The 18,333-nt window shown below is 35.3% G+C and overlaps 1 protein-coding gene across 1 annotated transcript in view; it reads right to left on the bottom strand.

The window, feature by feature from the left end:
• Positions 1-18,333, bottom strand: part of LOC103712408 (phospholipid-transporting ATPase 2) — a 45,469-nt gene that overhangs the window by 5,807 nt on the left and 21,329 nt on the right. Inside the window, exons 9-19 of the mRNA XM_039133460.1 lie at positions 13,361-13,458; positions 13,129-13,271; positions 12,507-12,603; positions 12,294-12,403; positions 11,280-11,444; positions 7,679-7,833; positions 7,515-7,595; positions 7,253-7,373; positions 4,567-4,673; positions 3,766-3,897; positions 534-687 (exon numbers count right to left, since the gene is read on the bottom strand). Coding sequence (XP_038989388.1) covers positions 534-687; positions 3,766-3,897; positions 4,567-4,673; positions 7,253-7,373; positions 7,515-7,595; positions 7,679-7,833; positions 11,280-11,444; positions 12,294-12,403; positions 12,507-12,603; positions 13,129-13,271; positions 13,361-13,458 — 1,363 coding nt within the window. The remainder of the gene's footprint in view (positions 1-533; positions 688-3,765; positions 3,898-4,566; positions 4,674-7,252; positions 7,374-7,514; positions 7,596-7,678; positions 7,834-11,279; positions 11,445-12,293; positions 12,404-12,506; positions 12,604-13,128; positions 13,272-13,360; positions 13,459-18,333) is intronic.

Here is an 18,333-nt window from a genome sequence, read left to right as displayed (position 1 = left end):
TCTATAATCAAATGAATTTATATGAAATGGAATCGCACCTGATATTACTATCTAACTAGCATAATCAACATGAATCTTATGATCTAAAGGACTACAAAACTCAAAAATACAGATTTAGACCCTATCTTCCTGGCTGATCCAGATCCAAAGATGAAATTTGGATTGTTTAAGGCCATTTTAATCCAGATCATTAGATGAGAATCATGAAACGTAAGATTCTAACAACACTGAACCTGCACTTAGAGTGGACAAAGATGAGTCTGACAATCTGACATATGCAAGCTTGTAGGCACACGTTGAACCTGCACCTAGAGTGGACAAGACTAGGTAGTACATAGATGACATAAAATGTTGAGTAAAGAAATAACAACATAGAAAACTATTGGTAGTTAGACTTGGCATTGCATAACAGATATTTTACATGGTTCAACTAGAAAACGAACAAAAACCATGATACTTGGACAAATAAAATGAATGACAAGAAAGAATTCACAAATAATGTAGAGAGACAAAAGTGTATAGAAATTACTTACTCCCAATGCTATAATCAGCTGCCCTTGCAGCTTGAAGCCCTTCCCTACCACTAATGCCCACACCAATGTGAGCCTGTTGTATCATCCTTACATCATTTCCACCATCACCAATTGCCAAAGTTCGGTAATCACATGATTTTAGTAGCTCAACAAGCTGCACTTATATAACTCTGAATCAAAACTTTTTATATTAAAGCAAGCACTAAAAAGCCATATGTCATTGTACAAGCCAATAGAAAGAATCAATGGAAGTCATGCTATAAGATATAGTAGAACTAATATTCAAACCAAGAATGGCATGATTCTTGATGCAAATGGACATTAGACATTGCATTTTGCAAGCATTATGATGATAATCTTAAGTGAAAATTCCTAAAAGTTTAATGAAAAAGAAATTTGAGTGAAAGTATCATAGAGCACCTATCAAACTAGAAGGGATTTCTTTAGCGAATTTCAGTCCATGTTTCTCTACATCTTCTGGTCGGTGTCCTCAAATCTTGTTTACATTTGGGCGCTTGCAACATTAAGATATATATCAAGGACTGTTAGAAAATTTTGGAGTATTATCACAAGTAAGATTCTATTCTAAGTTGAGTTAAGGGAGTCAAAGTGTCCTACATATTGTGTCTCGGTATGATTTCTGTATCATTCCTTATCAAACTTGATAGGACTCAAATTTTTCTCATGATAATTCAGATTGTTTTGTAAGTCATGGTTGGCTCCGACGCAAAACAGAATAGAAAGAAACAATATAAGAAAGAAAAGAAGAGAAAGTGATGCTTGAAGCCAATATTCATCAAACAATGTGATTCCATTAGTGGTTTGACTTAGGACCTCAGTGTGAAACCGATTTCTATGTAATTCAAGGTGACATCTTTCAACTTCATTCCAAATTCCAACCTATATTTCCCCAATTTTGTGGGACCAAAATTCTGATTATGGAAGAAAAATTAAGTCATTAAAGCAGAGATTTGCTTCTGACTTTTTATGGCTTACCAGCATCTTTGAGTGAGAAATCAAGCAAGGCACTCATATCATGAAATTGGGAGTGAGTAGTAGAAATTACCTGCTAAATTTAAAACTACTTTCTGAAATATGTTGCCAATGGAGAGTGCTTTTTGCTTCACCAATCACAAAATTGGAATCAGATTCCAATGTTGCCACCACATCAACAAAACGGTTGATCACTTGATCCCATGTAGAAGGTGGCGGATTCCTTATAGGGTTCATAATAGGATCGAGCCAGCTTGAGGTTGGTCAGGCCAGACTCCAAACTCAAGGCCCAAATTGGATTTGAGCAGTTGTGCAAAACTCAGTTTATCGATAAAAAATAACATATATAATACTGAAGGATATGGAAAACATCCTGGATCAATGATGGGTTGAATTGCTGACACCATCCATCTAAACAAGCACTTTAGGTCATTTGTCCTGACTCCTGAAAGTCCCTCTCTTACAAACAAAAATTATAGTAATAGTGGGAAAAGTTAGGTAGATACGTGACTAAATTAAAAGCACGGAGTTTTAAACATGTATAATAGGGAAAGCATTAGGATTAAGACTAGCAAGAAATCAAGTAAAGAATCTTCCAAGATGGTATGGACATGCATAATGTACATAAGAACAATCTGATGATGAGTTGAAGTACAAGAAGAGGCTGCTAACCATAGAAGATGTAAATAGAGGTACTGAGATTTGAGATGAGATAGACTCGATCCATCAATAGTAATTTATTTAGAAGAAGGATCGATATAGTTAACTCCATATGGATTTTATAGTTCATTAAACATGCAGTAAGAGAGGATAGACAAAGATATAATGCACAATCCCTCGTGCAGTTCATATCATGGATTTTAACATTTTTCATTTTAAATAGTTGTATAATTTCACTAATAGTTGCAAGGGCATATTAAGTGATTTAAGATGCTAGACATCTATTGGATAATTAATAAACGACACCTATTTGTTTAAATCTGGATCAGCCACAAAAGGGATTGAGAAGAGCAAGACCCAATCTAACAGTGACATGCAGAAGTGGTGATAACAGCATTGGATAAGATACATTGCACTATTGGGCATAAAATAAGCACGAATGCAATTAGCAAGAAGCCCCAAAACATTAGAATAATGAAAAATTTAGATGGAGGAAGAGAAGGCAAAAGCTACCCAAGTCCTTCGTCCATTTGTTTACTCATTATACAGGTTCACTACTAAATCTTGGCAATAATTGGTTTTTTCATAACTTGACTCACATGCCCCTGGCAGAATGGAAATCTAAATCACAAAGCTTAAGTTTATTTGGAGCAAATATAGTTGTTCAATTTTAAGTTGTACATTAAACTTTTTAAATGATTCAATGCACACATTAAATAGCAATCAACATAAAGGCTCAGGCATGATTTTAGGTCGGTCACATAATTAAAACTTCAAAGCAATGATCTTTCTATTGAAAACATGTCTAGACAGCATTATGAAGAAGTGAAAAAAAAATGATCCAAGTATTGAAAGAAAATTGCTAAAGTAGAAAAGCTCAAGCATGCCAGTGTGCATCCACAGACGACTGGGCATTGCTGATCTGTGCCAAGTGATGACACAGCACATGTAACCTGCTAAACACTAACTGGCATGGGCATGATAAGCAACATGATAAAATTGCTTTTCCAATAATGAGAATAGGAATCCGTGACTAGCAATCAAGGGATGAATGGATGATCCATTTCATACTTGACATTGAATACCATTTTCCATGAATATAACTACGATGGTCAACTAAATTTGATGAAGATACTATTATTTAGGGATAGACTACACTGTGATAACTTACAGAAAGTTCATGTGATCCATGGCAAGCAAGCATGTGAGGAAGCTTGACGACTTAGATGCCTAAGGTGATGTGCTAATAATGAGTTCTTTATGCCTAGACATTGCTAATGGGTTTTGCAATGCTGCACTATAAGATGGATTTCTGGTTCATCAACATTATTGTCAATTTCGCTAGTTGCTGATTCATTTCTTTAACATCCGTTTTTCTTTGAACCATCAAAGGTATCAAAAACCTAGTTTAGAACCAAGATTAACATCACCATAAACAGGTCAGCCTCACTTATCTTTTCTAAACCATGTCAATGTCCCAGATAAGCAGGATGATGAAGAAGCCACCAACAAATCAGAAAAACTCAAACTGGCCCACAGAAAAAAGAAAGAAAAGAAGAGAAAAGAAGAAAAACGGTACCTGTGCTTTCTGTGAAGGTGTCACACGGCAACAGATTGCTGTTCTTGAAAGTATTGCTAGTTCTGTGAAAGCCTCTCTATATTGCTTCAAAATGACTTCAAGGGCCCAACCATCTACAACAAATGCCAAGTCCTATTGTATATGACAAATGGGATTAGCAGCTATCCAAAAGAATGCGTTACCTAATACTTAAACAAGTATACATCATGTTAAGTTCTGGCTGACGAGTTTAAAGATAAGATTAAAGCAATTTTTCTCATTAAAAAATTGAAACAGGAAGCACATACAATGACAAAAGGATCCACCATATACTATTGCCAAAATAAAGCAGCTATAAATGACTTGCATATGAAACAGTTCGGCAACCAACATAATTATTTGACGAACGTCTTAGTGCATCTTAGTGCATCTTAACTGATGCCTACAATAATGACTGGTACATCAAAATTTATATGCACCTTAGATATTTTTTTGATAACCATGCAGCATGTTATATAAATTGACAATTAAATCCTTGAGTACTTCTCACACAATAAATCATCATGAAATCCAACAAGAGCTAGTGATGTGTATAAGCAGTAATCTGCTTTCTGATACATGACCAACTCATAATATTTTTCACATTCAGTGAAATGTATTTTGATTCATAAACTTGATCTCCTCAAAGTTGTTACGATAAAAAATAAAAGTATAGATTATTACGTTTCATGAACAAGCGAGCTGGGTTGCATCAGTCTTAAAGAATAAGAGAATGAACCAGAACAACACTCAGAGAAGAATGTATACGATGCTGAGAAGTACCTTGGGTTCAGAAGAAGTTATCCTCATTGTGAGTAGCACTCTCTCCAAGCTTCTGACCACTTCATCTTCAGTTTTGCCATTGATGAACAAAAGTTGTCCTTTAGGCTCTGACAACAAGGCCAAAAAATAATTACTGCCAAACAGTACTTGACAATCTCCATTTTGATAAACATATTAGTGCAAAATAAATTATCAGATTTGAGATGCCCAAGAACACAACTTTCAATGTTTATCCGCATAATTATGAGTTGAAAGTGCAACGTGCATCCACCAACATAAAAAAGACAAAAAACTGCGATCGAGTTAATCTAAATCAAAGGGAAAAAACCATGAAATAAAATAAGGACTGTAGCATGGTAAAAAAAAAGAAAGTACTGTAGCATCCTGATTTCTATACTTATTAATAGTTATGCAGGTCAACATATAAACGTTTGCTGTCATTATAAATATATGACCTCAAAATAACACTAAATACCAAAATATAGAGTAAGCATAGTATGCATGCTTAGCTCCAGCTAAAGTTGACAAAAACCACCTGAAGTGGACCAAAACATGCTAAAACTACCAAGCCTATAGCTAAATTTTTGGTTCAGTTTCTAAAACTGATCCATTTCTGACAGAACAAATCCATTTTAGACGAAACTTCAAACCTTGGTCTAATACCTTTGCTGGCCATTCAATCCAAAAAAAATTTGACACATCAATACTTTTTCTTTTTAAAGACCATATATTGATAAAAGAAGCCATCTTTTCCAAGGAATCAAATGCCAGCCTGACCATATTGTAGATGCTAGGAACCTATACCCAAGACCCTATCAAGATCATCACGGGTGAACCACCACACCAGCGTGAAGGTCCTGAATGCCCCTAAACCAGCCCGTAGGTAATCTACACCAGTTTTTCCCCCCTTTACTGGCCAAGGCCCTGTTGATATGGTCAAGCTGTCTAGTTACCATACCAACAAGTGAGTGATATGGCACCATACTGCAAGATTTCAATCCCTGATCTTTCAAATCTTATCGTCATTTTTACTTGATGTGCTCTCAAGAATTAAAATTACTTATCCATCTTGTTCGTTTTAGATGAATTTCCATCATTAAGTAAATAATTGTTTACATCCGTCATGATTTTGAAACTTTGATTTGCTTATAGGGAGCACAAATTTGGGCATTAGCTATCACATGTATTGGTAATTAATTGAAGATAGAGAAGATCTTAAGCAATTTCCACAAAATTCTGAATATTGGAATCCACAATTTAGAGGGAAAATATTTTTCACTTAACAATTTTAATTAAATGCTTCAATTTACAAATGTCTATAAAGCCATCACAAATGCTAAACCAAAGCTCTATGTCCTTTAGGGATCTATATTTCTACCACAAATGATCTGCTTAATATATAAAGTAAAAAGACTTCTAATCACTCCAAATTCCACCAAAATCGAGGCTTTAACTTTCCACTCTTCATTATACAAGAGGTTTTAGATCTCTGACATATTCCCTACAAAAAATGATGCAACTTTGCAATGATCACCTACATAGAAGTTACAATACCAACAATTGTGTCAATAAAATCACATGACATCAATTATACTAGTTTACTTTGATGGAAGTGATGTATCATCAATCAGGTGTCCACTTTGGCAATCCTGGTTTATTTCATAATTCATAACTCATGAACCTTTAAATCATCAGTTTACTGTGTGCCAACATTTCTGCTGTAGGCTTTCTCAAACTTGCATAGCATCGCTAGAGTTCCATATTGTTGATATTTTTTAAAAAATTGAATTTCATCGTAATGATCATTTGGAACACAGAAAACAATAGAAAAAGAAACAAAATGAAAAAAGATACTTGCCTCTGAATTAAAAAATCAAAGTCTACAATCAGATTTCACCTAGGATAGTATACCATGCACAGAGCATAAGAGGCCCTATCATTCAATCCGTTCGACAATAGACATTTTGAGAGAAGAAATAAAAGCATTAAAAAAAAAATTAACAGATGTCGTCACTCAAAAAAAAATTGTGAATTTAACTTCTAAAACATGATTCCTACAACAAGATTTAACTTTTAACTTTTTAGCAACATTTAACTTTTATAAATTTTTATTTTTTGAGAGGAGGCATTAAAATGTCAAATTTTAAATGATAAGAAGATTCTCGGCCCAATAGCCAAACTTCTTTAAATAATGACTTTGAATACAAATGATTCGAGTCAAAATAACATATCATATGCATCCTATATAGGTTTAATAACACTTAATAAATTTTAAAAACAATACAAGGAAATCCTGCCTCTTTGGTATCTTTAGATAATACTTTCCTACTTGCCACATATAGCCACAAATCTCCACCTCAAAAAGACTTAGGGTTCAGTTGACAACAACAATTGATTTTTCTAATGCTATGTCTAACAAAAATCTGACAAGGCACAACTTGTGAAGGGAGTTACTTGTCAAGTTGGATAAAGAAAGCCGGCTAGCAAGCTGATATCAAATTATCATGTAGGTTATTGCATATCTCAAGAGAGTATATATAACAGCAGGTAAGAGAAGATGCTTAAATCAGCCTTGTTTGACACCATGAACGTCAAATCTCAACCACAACATATACCTCTAAAAAGTATGCTGAAAGGTTACACTTAACATGGATGATAAAGGATGGATGCGAAAATTATAGATCACCTGAAGAAATAAAGTTGCATAGAAGTGCTATTTGGATGGCAGTATTTTGTTTATCACCAGTTAGCATCCAGAAGTTGATTCCTGATTTCCTCAGTGTTTCAATAGTTTCTGGTACACCATCCTATTTAAGAATCACAGTAGAATATTTAAAAAAGTTAGCACACAACCATTCTATAATGCATGTGACCATAAGAGACATTTTTACCACAAAATAAATGAGTATGAATATCTGACAAGTTCTTTTGATGAAAGAATAGTGTACCTGCAGACGATCCTCTATTGCAGTTACCCCAAGAATCTCAAGGTCATGCTCTAGTCTTTGGCAAACCTCAGCCAGCTTCCACTAAGAGGGCAGCAGTAGCAGCATTAGTTCCTTCCCTTCTAACTAACAGATACATTTTAGATTAATTTTTGACATCAACTTACCTCCCTGTCAAATAATGCAGTGCTAGCCTCTTTAAACAAATGAGACCACTCTTCATATTCATCATCTTTCAACTCACGCCACCCCAAACAGAGTGTGCGTAACCCAAGTTGAGCATATTGCTCTACCGCATCAACAGAAGTCCTTATTTGCTGTCCTGAAAAGTTATAGAATCACCACATACATGCTTTAATAATGTAACATTATATAGGGGAAAGCAAAACATAATGTTAGATGCTTAAAGTATATTTCAAATTGTCTTTTACTAAAATCACATAAGCTGCAGTTGCAAAGTTTTAGAATTTCTTATTACAATGTGAGAATCAAAAGCTCAAATTCATATAAAAATTGCAATAGTCCTTGCACAGAGTGTAAAGCTACTGCTATTCCTAAATAGCAGCTTAAAGCAGTCTTTTTGGTAAAAATTATTCCTGAGCCGGTCATAGATGATCAAGTGGCTTCACCTGGCTAACCAGCACTATTTCAAAGTGGAAAAGATTTTTGCCAACCCTTCAATCAGTAATATCTCTGTTTCTCTATCTACATCCTACCCACCTCTTCAGCCCTTCTGCAGGTCCCATCACCCCTCCACCCGTCAAAGCCACCCTCCCAAACACAGGATCTTGTTGGACGTCCATTGCTTGCCATGCTTGTACTAGGATTCTGTTCCTAGTTTATCCTTGTGTCTTGTTCCAATTCTAGTTGGAATAGTTTGTCTTTTAGTGCTAGATTAAGTTAGGTGGAGCCTTAGACTCAATATACAAAAGCTTGTACTTTAGTAGAAGTGAGAGATGCTATCTTCCAGTGGGAGAGAGAGAGTGTGGTCTTATAAAGAGGGGGAGAGAGTGACATAACGAGTTGGAGGGAAATTCTTTTGATAAGGTGAAGTATCTTTGGGAGTGAGAGCAAAACAAACTATTCTAGCCTTTATTTTCTTTTAAATAAATTTATTTTTCTCTCTCAAATTTTTCTTCCAACGATTCTTCCATATTATTTTTTTGTGCTTCTCTTGGATCCTAGGCCAACATGATAGATCTACACTGAGTAGTATGCCATTCTACATGGTATCAGAGCGAGATTGAAGTGTGGTCAATTGGTTTGGGGCTTCGATTAGATATAATCAGAGCACAACTTTTGGAGCGGCAGCTTGATTGTTGGTGGTTTAAGGTGATTATTCAGCATGGTTCAAGAGCTTCCGGTAATTCATTGTGTGCATCGACTTTATTGTGATTCACATCATGATGGTTGACTTCAACAACATCAACATGGCTGCTTTTGCTACCACCACTTGTCTCCTTAAGTTGAACAACAAATTATCCAAGGTGCAAGTCTATGATCAAAGCATATCTGATGGGACAAGATTTGTGGAACATCTTAAAAGAGTCAAAAGGATGCCAACAGATACCTTTGATAATGAGATTACAAAAAAAAAGTGGAGTCTCAAATCTAAGAAGGTGATGTGAATTATCAAAGCTATGGTGGATAGAGAAAATTACCTCCATATCTAAAGATATAAAAGAGCCAAAAAAAGTGTGGGATATTCTTGTGGCTGTTTACTCAAGACTAGCATGTGAGAAAGCATGGGATATTCTAGTGGCTGTTCACTTAAGATCTAGCAAGATGAGAAATCAAGATGTTCTCAAACAAAAGTTGCCCAAAGAGTGGGTTTTGGTTTTAGGCTTCCTCGACAACCCAAAAGAAGAGCAGAACTGGTTTAAAAATAAAGATTTGAAGCATGATGAGCTTAATCAGGTAGAGACTGGATCAAATTTAGAAGACTCAGAACATGATAAAGTTGATCAACTCAAGGATCAACCAAGTACAAAAAAAAAAATTTGGAACATGACGAGCCTGACTAAGTGGTTGCTGTATCAAGTTCATAAAAGATCATGATTGAAGAACCAGTTGGTTTTGAAATTGCCCAAGAAGAGTCAAAGGATGCTATAGTTGATCCGATCATAAAGATCTGCATTAAGGAGTCAAATCATGCAGAAGAGTCTTATGCTAAGCTATCCCAAATATGAATGTTTCTTTTGGAGAACTAGTCATAAGGATAAAGAGTTGACTAGTTTTGAAATAGTTTCAGAGATCAAGCACCAAGATATGCTTGGTGTGGATGATTAATATTGAGCCTTAGTATTCAACAAGGTTTTTGGTGCATCAGTTAATTTTAAAGCTACTGTAGAGTTCGAATAGTTAGAAAACTCTATGCATGATGATTTGATTTCATGCATTGGAGCCAGTTGTATGCAGATACATGGTGCTACTGAACTAGAGGCATGTGAATATGGCCAAAGTTTTACTGCTGATTTTACTTATTTGCAAGTAATGATGGATGCTATATGAACAGTAATTACAACTGGCAACTTGATATTCAACGGTATAAGCAAGATGCTTAATGGAATCTCGGAATTGTGATCATGGAGTCAATACTAAGGGGAAATGTTAGAGGACACTGCCGATTTCGATATATGCATCGAAGAGGACAAGGCAGTAAAGTTATTATTATTCGAGCCAATAAAGGAGCTCCAATATTCAACTGTTGGGTCGACAAGTCATTGCATGTTACAATTACTATGGTAATACTAGCAATGGCTACTGTGGCGTTTCACGACACCGATAAATCCAACGTTGTCGGAATGGATTTCGCAATGAGGGGAAGCATCGGAAGAGTTGAAGGGAATTCTTTTAGGTAAGGCAAGGCGTCTTTGAGAGTGGAAGCAAAATTTATTGTTTTGGTCTTTATTTTCTTTTGAATAAATTTATTTTTCACTCCCAAATTTTTCTTTCAGCAATTCTTCCTTGTTATTTTTTTATGCTTGTCTTGGATCCTAGGCCAATATAGTAGATCTACACTGCGCAGTGTACTGTTCTACAGATCTCATGCCTAATGGGGAGACACTCCACTTTCATGTGTTCTCAAACTGCTTCCAAATCAGTTCATGCTTTCCTGGTGTCACCACCCTTAGGCCTAGTGACTAGGCAATTTAAATCACACGCACCGTGGTACTGGATGTCTCATATATAGGGTTAGGAAGGATGAAGGGGTGGAAGTTCAAGTTTTAGTGTTGGCACTTGGCAGTAATTTGGTACCATTCAGACAGGTAAACGGGATTGATACAGGTGTGGGGCAGGTTCTCACTTTAACAAGTAAAATTACTGATATTAATCATTTCAGTCCATATTGACCGCAGTGGTACCATATTGTTCCGATTCAAAACCGGCATCTAGTACCAGCATTTTAAAACTCGGATGGTGGGGTCCACTTGCTGTTTGTAAAAGAAAGTTCACGAAGTCCAAAGGCAAAGATCCCCTATAAACAATTACTAAAATAACATCATGCTAAAGGGATCTGTTTGACACTACACTGTCAGACTTTCATATGTCAAAGGATGCTAATATGCTCAACAAATTTGTGGAAGTTTAGGCTATAGGTAAAGGTATTGGCTCAGCAGTTTGATTAAGGACATCCAAGGTCTTCAGCCAATTTATACGTTGAGATTTCAAGATGGGTATGGGCATAGGATATCGTTATCTAGTAAGATCTCAACATTTAGCAAATTTTCAAACATAATTAAACAATGAAATCAATTTGTAACTTACCAGCATAAGCACAAGGGAAAATTGCTTCATCTGCACCTTTGGACAGGAGGAGAATCTTTTCATTTTGACAATCCCTGACGACCACTGACATTCTTTTCCGGTCAGAAGTGAACTCTAAAATATCTAATATCTCGTATTGGATAACCGAGCCATTGAAATTGACTTCTGCAGATATATCAAGATAACAACAAAACTGAGTCAAAATTGCAAGTACTTGTCCAACAGTTACAACAGATTATTAACTAATAGGAATTCCTTAAGGGCTCGTTTGGTTCGTGGGAAAAGGAAGAGAAAAAGTGTGGTCAATGGGAAAGTAATGAGATGCCTCTTGTTTGGTTGGAGTTTTCAAATGAGAGAGATGAAAAAGTTGTATTTTCATAGGAATATGATTCTCACATTTTATAGAAAAATCTTTCCCATGATAAACATGGGAAAATTACTTTCCCGTGAGCCGGAAATCACTCCATTTTTATTTTTTTCCAAAAAAATCCTTCAACATTAAAGAGGTATTAAAGACCTAATTTTTATTAAAGGTATAATAGAAATTATACATAACTTTTCCAGGAAAGTGGATGGTCAACCAATTATAAGCACTTTGAAAATCTGTCACTTTCCCATTATCAACCAAACATGCCAAAAGTACTTTCCCAGGCATCCTCTTCCCAGAAATCTGCTTTCCAGAAATTATATTCCTAGGAGGAAAAATGCTTCCCGCGAACCAAACAAGCCCTAGGTAAAAGGAAAAGGCAGAATGATTAAGATAGCGGCATCATGCTGACGTATCCTCTGCAGCATTTTCAAATTTTGGACTGGTCATGCACCAATTGCATGACAGTTTGGCCATTTTATAACAGAGAGTAAAGGAGGTAACTGGTTGCCAGCACATGGAGGCCAATACTCATCCATAATATGCATGATGTTATGATCAGTCCATAATCGTGAATAGAGCGACAGTTGCACCATGATGCTGCTACAAAATCTGCATTAAACATCTCCTACATGGGAACATCTTACCAAGAGTATTGCCATTTTTGCTAATAAGAACCATATGCAAGCAAGCAGCAGCATTGACAAGAGCATCCTCATCCTGAGATTGCGCTTTATACATGATTGCTCCACTGTTGCTGAAAATCAAAATAGAGAGCAAACTAAAATGAATTTTAGTGAAAAATAAAAACCAAAGCCAAGACATTGCCAACATATTGAAGTGCAAAAATAAAAGATCACCTTCTAACAGGGATAACTGTGTTGCAAATTGTCATGATTGTAAGAAATCTAATAACATCAGGAACGTTTTTGGCAACAGCATTCAGCAGTTCAGCATCTGGTGGTAGATGCCAAAATCAGTACAATTATACAAAATTGATGTTCCAGTCAAGCCATTGGATTAGATAAACATAATAAATAACATCTAAAGGTAAAAGGCAAATTACTGCAAATCAGTTGTGGAGAATCTATATTCTATGATATAACCAATGTAAAGGAAAAATGAGCAAAATAATAGGCAACATATTTTTGGCCAGGTTAATTAACAGCCGCACAATGCAAGACATATGAAGCAGAAAAGTCAAGAAAAAAAAAAAAAAGATAGTCTCCAGCAGTTCTGAATTTAGCAACTCACTAGGGAGGGGAAAAATCTAAAAGCTTTTGTTGTCTATTTGTGGTCTGCAACCTTAGTTGAAAGACTGCAATAGTGTGACAGTCCCTAATAGGAGATAACATAGTTCCTCTATAGTGTGTCAGCATATGTTCCTAGTTAAGGCACCAACTGAAGTAGCATCAAAGAAGATGACAGCGAAAAAAGAAAAAGAAAAGGAAAACAAATTAATTAGAGGAAAAAGAAAATAACCTTTCAAAGCATCTCCATTTTCATTTCCATAGAAAATGCCACCGATACAGCATCTTCTAAAGATCATTCTATTTTCCGTAAGAGTCCCAGTTTTATCAGTCAAAATATACTCAACTTGTCCCAAATCCTCACTGATTGCTGTGCTGAAAGAAACAATACTTCTGGAACTCAAAAAAATGAAAGATATAGTACGGACATCGATCAGTATAGATATGAAACATGGTTGGCTTACTTTGCTGCATGAGAAGGGGTATCAGTATCGTGATCATACATTTCCTCATCCCAGTCAATAAACTTTGCATATAAACTCTTCACAAGATCAAGAGAAACCTGTAATGCATACAAATCTCTTAGATATGTTAGATATGAAACAAAACCAAATATAGAACTAAGCTAGAATACCTCCTGGAGGATTAAGAACCCTCTACTATTTATGCAAAATCATGGATACAATATCTAAGTTGGAAATCCACAACATTAACAAATATCGATTGTTTTAATATATCCTACTTATGCATAAAATGATCACAAAAGAACACTTTTAGCAGCAAGATACCATGTTTTCATTTGATTTACCATTTTGAAGCATCCACATCAATTGAACTTTGTCATGTATTACTAGATATCTAAATCATGATCAACCATCTGTTTTATTAATTTTTATAGTCTGCAACATATTTTGGCATACAAATTCTACCAGTCCCTTTAATATTGTTGGCTACACATATAGTTAAGAAACTTCCAACTTCCAAGACACACATATTATGTATTTGTTTTAGGTACTTTAAAATATTCTTATCATGTTCAACAGTGTGGATCCTCACCTTACAAGATCCATCATTTATTTTACCCTGATATGACTGAATTTGAGCTGCAATCTTACCAATAATTTTCCAGCTTAATTCCCCCCCCCCCCCACCAGCAAATCCCTCTCACTGCATGTGCCTGTCTGCGCGCATATGCGCATGCCTACATGCATGAGCGGGCAGACACATTTATATGTGTATGTGCATGTGCATATTGAAGTTAAGAAGGGAAAATTGCATACATAAGATAAAAGAAATAAGCAGTTGGAGGCATTATTTCCTAATTTTTAGAGAAAACAACACTAAGGGTATATTTGGATGCCCATAAAAATCATGAAATTTTAGAATATTTTATTTTTTTATGATTCCCAAAACCATGCGTGCTATTTGGTACCTAAAATTCAGGATTTAAGAAACCTTGACTTACCAAAGTTCATGGTTTTTGAAAATTTGGCTTGGAGTAGAATTTTGGAAAATCTTGTTTTTTAATATTTCAAGAAAAATGGGCCACAAGATTTTTTCACGTCCTGCATGCATGTCTATATCCCTCTCCTCTCGTATTAATCTCCCACTTCCCTTCCCTTCCCCACTCTCTTGTGACAGAGGTCTGATCTCCCACATCAGATCAAGAGTAAAATATTACAAAAAGCAGCCACACTCTCTCTCTATGTGTGCGCGCACGTGCACGAACCTATTGCTTGATGGTGAAAGATGAACGGTAGATATAAAGAAGGGATAGTGAAGCTTCATTACAAAGTGCCTCACAGTAATGAGAATACAAGTGTCATAGCTCATGCCTGGTCGCAGGAGTTATTAAACAGGGGCATCCCTCGGCCACCCCAGACTTGGGAAAAAAAGCATGTCATCTTTTCTAATATTGTAGTGGTTCTATAAATGTTTCATTTGAATTTAATAGAGATTCATTCCATCAAAGAGCGATTTTATTTTTTTCATGTTGATATCTATTCAAGAAGCAGTCTCTATATATTGAGCTTGTATATTGTATATGCATATGAATTGGAAAACTATGGTTGTGGCTGTAGATTCTAATATATGATTGAAAACATGCGCATATCTCAATAGGTGACTCAGATGGTCATATGATTATATTTTTATTATTTTTCTCTCTTTAGTGATCATCCTATTTGTACAGCAAAGTTGTCTTGAATTTGTATTATAAATATTCATAGGAGCAAAAAAGTGATTCTTTACGCCACAAATTTGGAACCAAACAGTGGTGCACTTTGTTTTGGGTCTATCTACTAAAGTAGTGTAGCATGGATTTCTTTTACAGTACAATAAAGCAGAAACTTGTATGATTTGAAAGGTATTATTTAAATGGATTAGTATTCTCGCTTTCTATTCAAATAGATCTGTGGTGATTGGATGGAACACTGATCTCCTTCCTTGGATAGTATCTAATAGAAATATGTAAGTGCATGTACACTTTGTGTAGTACAATTTTCTCCTCTTATATATGATCAATCCATATAATTAATCTGATTGTTAGGATTTATGAGGATTATGGTTAAATAAAATGCACATCCTAGTCAAAAGCAAGGTACGCCGTATCGATCGTACCAACGTACCGGTGGGCGCCGGTACCGTACCGGTTTGGCTGATTCGGGCTAAAAGCCAAAAAAAATTTGAAGCCGGTACGGACCGGTTGGTTCGAGCCGATACCGGCCGGTACGGATTGCGAATGGTCGGAACCGAAAAATGTAGTTGTATCGTACCGGTTCTATCCGGTACCAGTACGTACCGATGACACCAAATAGTAATATATATATATATATATATATATATATATATATATATATATATATATATATATATATATATATATTAATTGTGGTTATTGTTCTCATGTAGCCTATTATGGATGAAATTGAGATCGAAGAATATAAAAGATTAAAAGGATGAGTAATTACAGTATACTGGCTGCATGCTGTTATTATGATGGTTATATGAAGAAGATACCACGTCATATCTCATCTTTAAGAGGTGGCATGTATGTTCAGGAAATATTAATGCAAGGTCATGAATGACGATGCCAGGAAGTTTGCCAAATGGATCTTAAGATATTTATTAAACTTCGTGAAATTGTTTGTCATAGGGATCTTCTGAAAAACACATCCAATGTGAAGGTTGAGGAGCAATTGATGGTATTTACAAAGTATTGCTATGGACTAGGCAACCATAATCTGCAAGAGTGTTTCCAACATAGTGGGGAAACCATTGGTCATTTTAATAATGCAATGAATGCAATATTCAAACTGTCTTTCATGTACATCCAACTTCCATTGCCAAATGATCACTTGGATATCCTTGTGAAACCAAAATCTGATCCCCTCAATGTACATAGAATTTTAAATATAAAATTTATTTAAATATTTTCTTCATAATACCTATTTCTAAAATGTAACTTTCTTTTCTATTCAAGGACTGTCTTGTGCAATTGATGGTACACATATACCTGTACGGACGTATCTATTCCTATGGAAAAGCATGTTCCTTATCGCAGTAGAAAAACTTTTCTTTCACAAAACATGATGACAGCATGCTCTTTCGACTTACTTTTTCTTTATGTGCTAGCTGGGTGGGAAGGATTGGCACATGATTCACTGGTCCTCCAGTGAGCTTTACAGAAGGGTTTTAGTGTACCTTGAGGTAATCATAATTAATCAATTTTAGAAACATACTCTTTTCAACTTTAGTTAAATTATTGACTTTATATCTCCTGTCTAGGTAAGTATAATTCTTGTCGATGCTGGTTATGCACACACACCTAACTTTGTGCACCATACAGAGGTGCAAGGTTTTAGCTAACAGACTTTGCTAAAGGCAGTCAAGGACCACTAGGTCCCAAGGAGCTCTTTAATCTTAGGCATTCAAGCCTTAGGTATGCAAATGAATGAATCTTTGGAGTCCTGAGGAAGCATTTCCCAATATTGAATGTTGCAAGGTCATATACTTATCAATCACAAGCTAAACTTGTAGTAGCAGCTTGCACTTTGCACAACATCATTATGATTGAAAACCAAAGAAAAGACAAATTGTATGAACTATTTGAAAAGGACATTGAAGCTCAGATAACAGTGCAAAGACCATGAGTTTAAATAGGCATACAAAATGCACAAAGGGTACAATGTAGAATATTGGGGAATAATTATCATAAAGCCTGGAATTTATACTTTATTTTAGTTAACAATTTTGAAAATGTATTTCAATATTTGGCTCTTGTGTTTAATGTTGATGCCTCTTTAATTTTATTTTCTTTTTCAATAAGAATATCATGAAGAATAATTCTTTCCTTTTTTCTGTAAGGATGGCCTCTATCCCAAGATAATAAGCATGCTGGATGGACTACAGCATGTGACCAATTTTTATTAGAAAAATTATATGAAAACATGGCATTTAGGTAAAAAAGACAGACTCAGTTTATCTCACGGAAACATAGAGAGTTATTTGACTTCCATTTAATGAAAAAATGTAATCACAGTTATTCTTTAGACTAAGTATAAACACCATTTAAGACATAACATACCATTCTGAAAGCAATTCGAAAAATAGTGGTTTTGGATGGGATGATGTTGCAGATGTTGCTACTGCTGATGAAGTCACACGAGATTTGTACATTGAGGTGACTTTCAGTACTTGAATCCATTTATAATTGATTTACCATTTTTAATCAATTCACATGATTAGCTACTAAATGAAAAACTTATCTATCTTACTATACAGGTCCATCTAGAATCTAAGAATTTCAAGAATAAATGCTTTTCACCTTTTGAATTATGTGAAAAATTATTTGAAGGTAAGTATCTGCTTATATTTTTCAAGCATAATTGATTAATTGGTTCATAAAAGTAAATAAATTTTTGTAGGCAAAAATGCTAAAGAGTTTGGAAACAATATCCACTATTTGTCATAAGCCATTAGTACATGAATCAATCAATCCTACGATGAATGCAAGCAAGATATGCCATCTAGGTACCAAACCCCGCACCAGTGCCACTCTGTCACTGTGTCGGTATGCTCGGTATAGGAGCCGGTTCGGTGTACCGAGTGTCGGTACGCCCCTCGTACCATGTACCGGTACCAAACTGATATGGTATAGTATGCCCTATACCATCCGATTCGGTACAGTATGGCATACCATGAATGCAAGAATTATCAATGATCATAATCACAATGATTCTAATCTTGAAGACAAATCGCACAAAGAAGCCCTCATGACTCATTAGCAAAAATCTTAGTAGTTGACCATTTAGACTTTATATAGACCACATTTACTTGGGTAGCTTATTTCAGTATAACTTTATATAGCATAATTTAACATGTGCTCTTGGCTATTTAATATCCAAATAAGCAGTAAACCAGAGACAGCATGGTAGTC

This window comes from Phoenix dactylifera, chromosome 14 (genome assembly GCF_009389715.1).
Source record: "Phoenix dactylifera cultivar Barhee BC4 chromosome 14, palm_55x_up_171113_PBpolish2nd_filt_p, whole genome shotgun sequence".
NCBI lineage: Eukaryota > Viridiplantae > Streptophyta > Magnoliopsida > Arecales > Arecaceae > Phoenix > Phoenix dactylifera.
The sequence above is the reverse complement of the archived record's forward strand: the minus strand, read 5'-3'. Positions and strand labels throughout refer to the sequence as shown.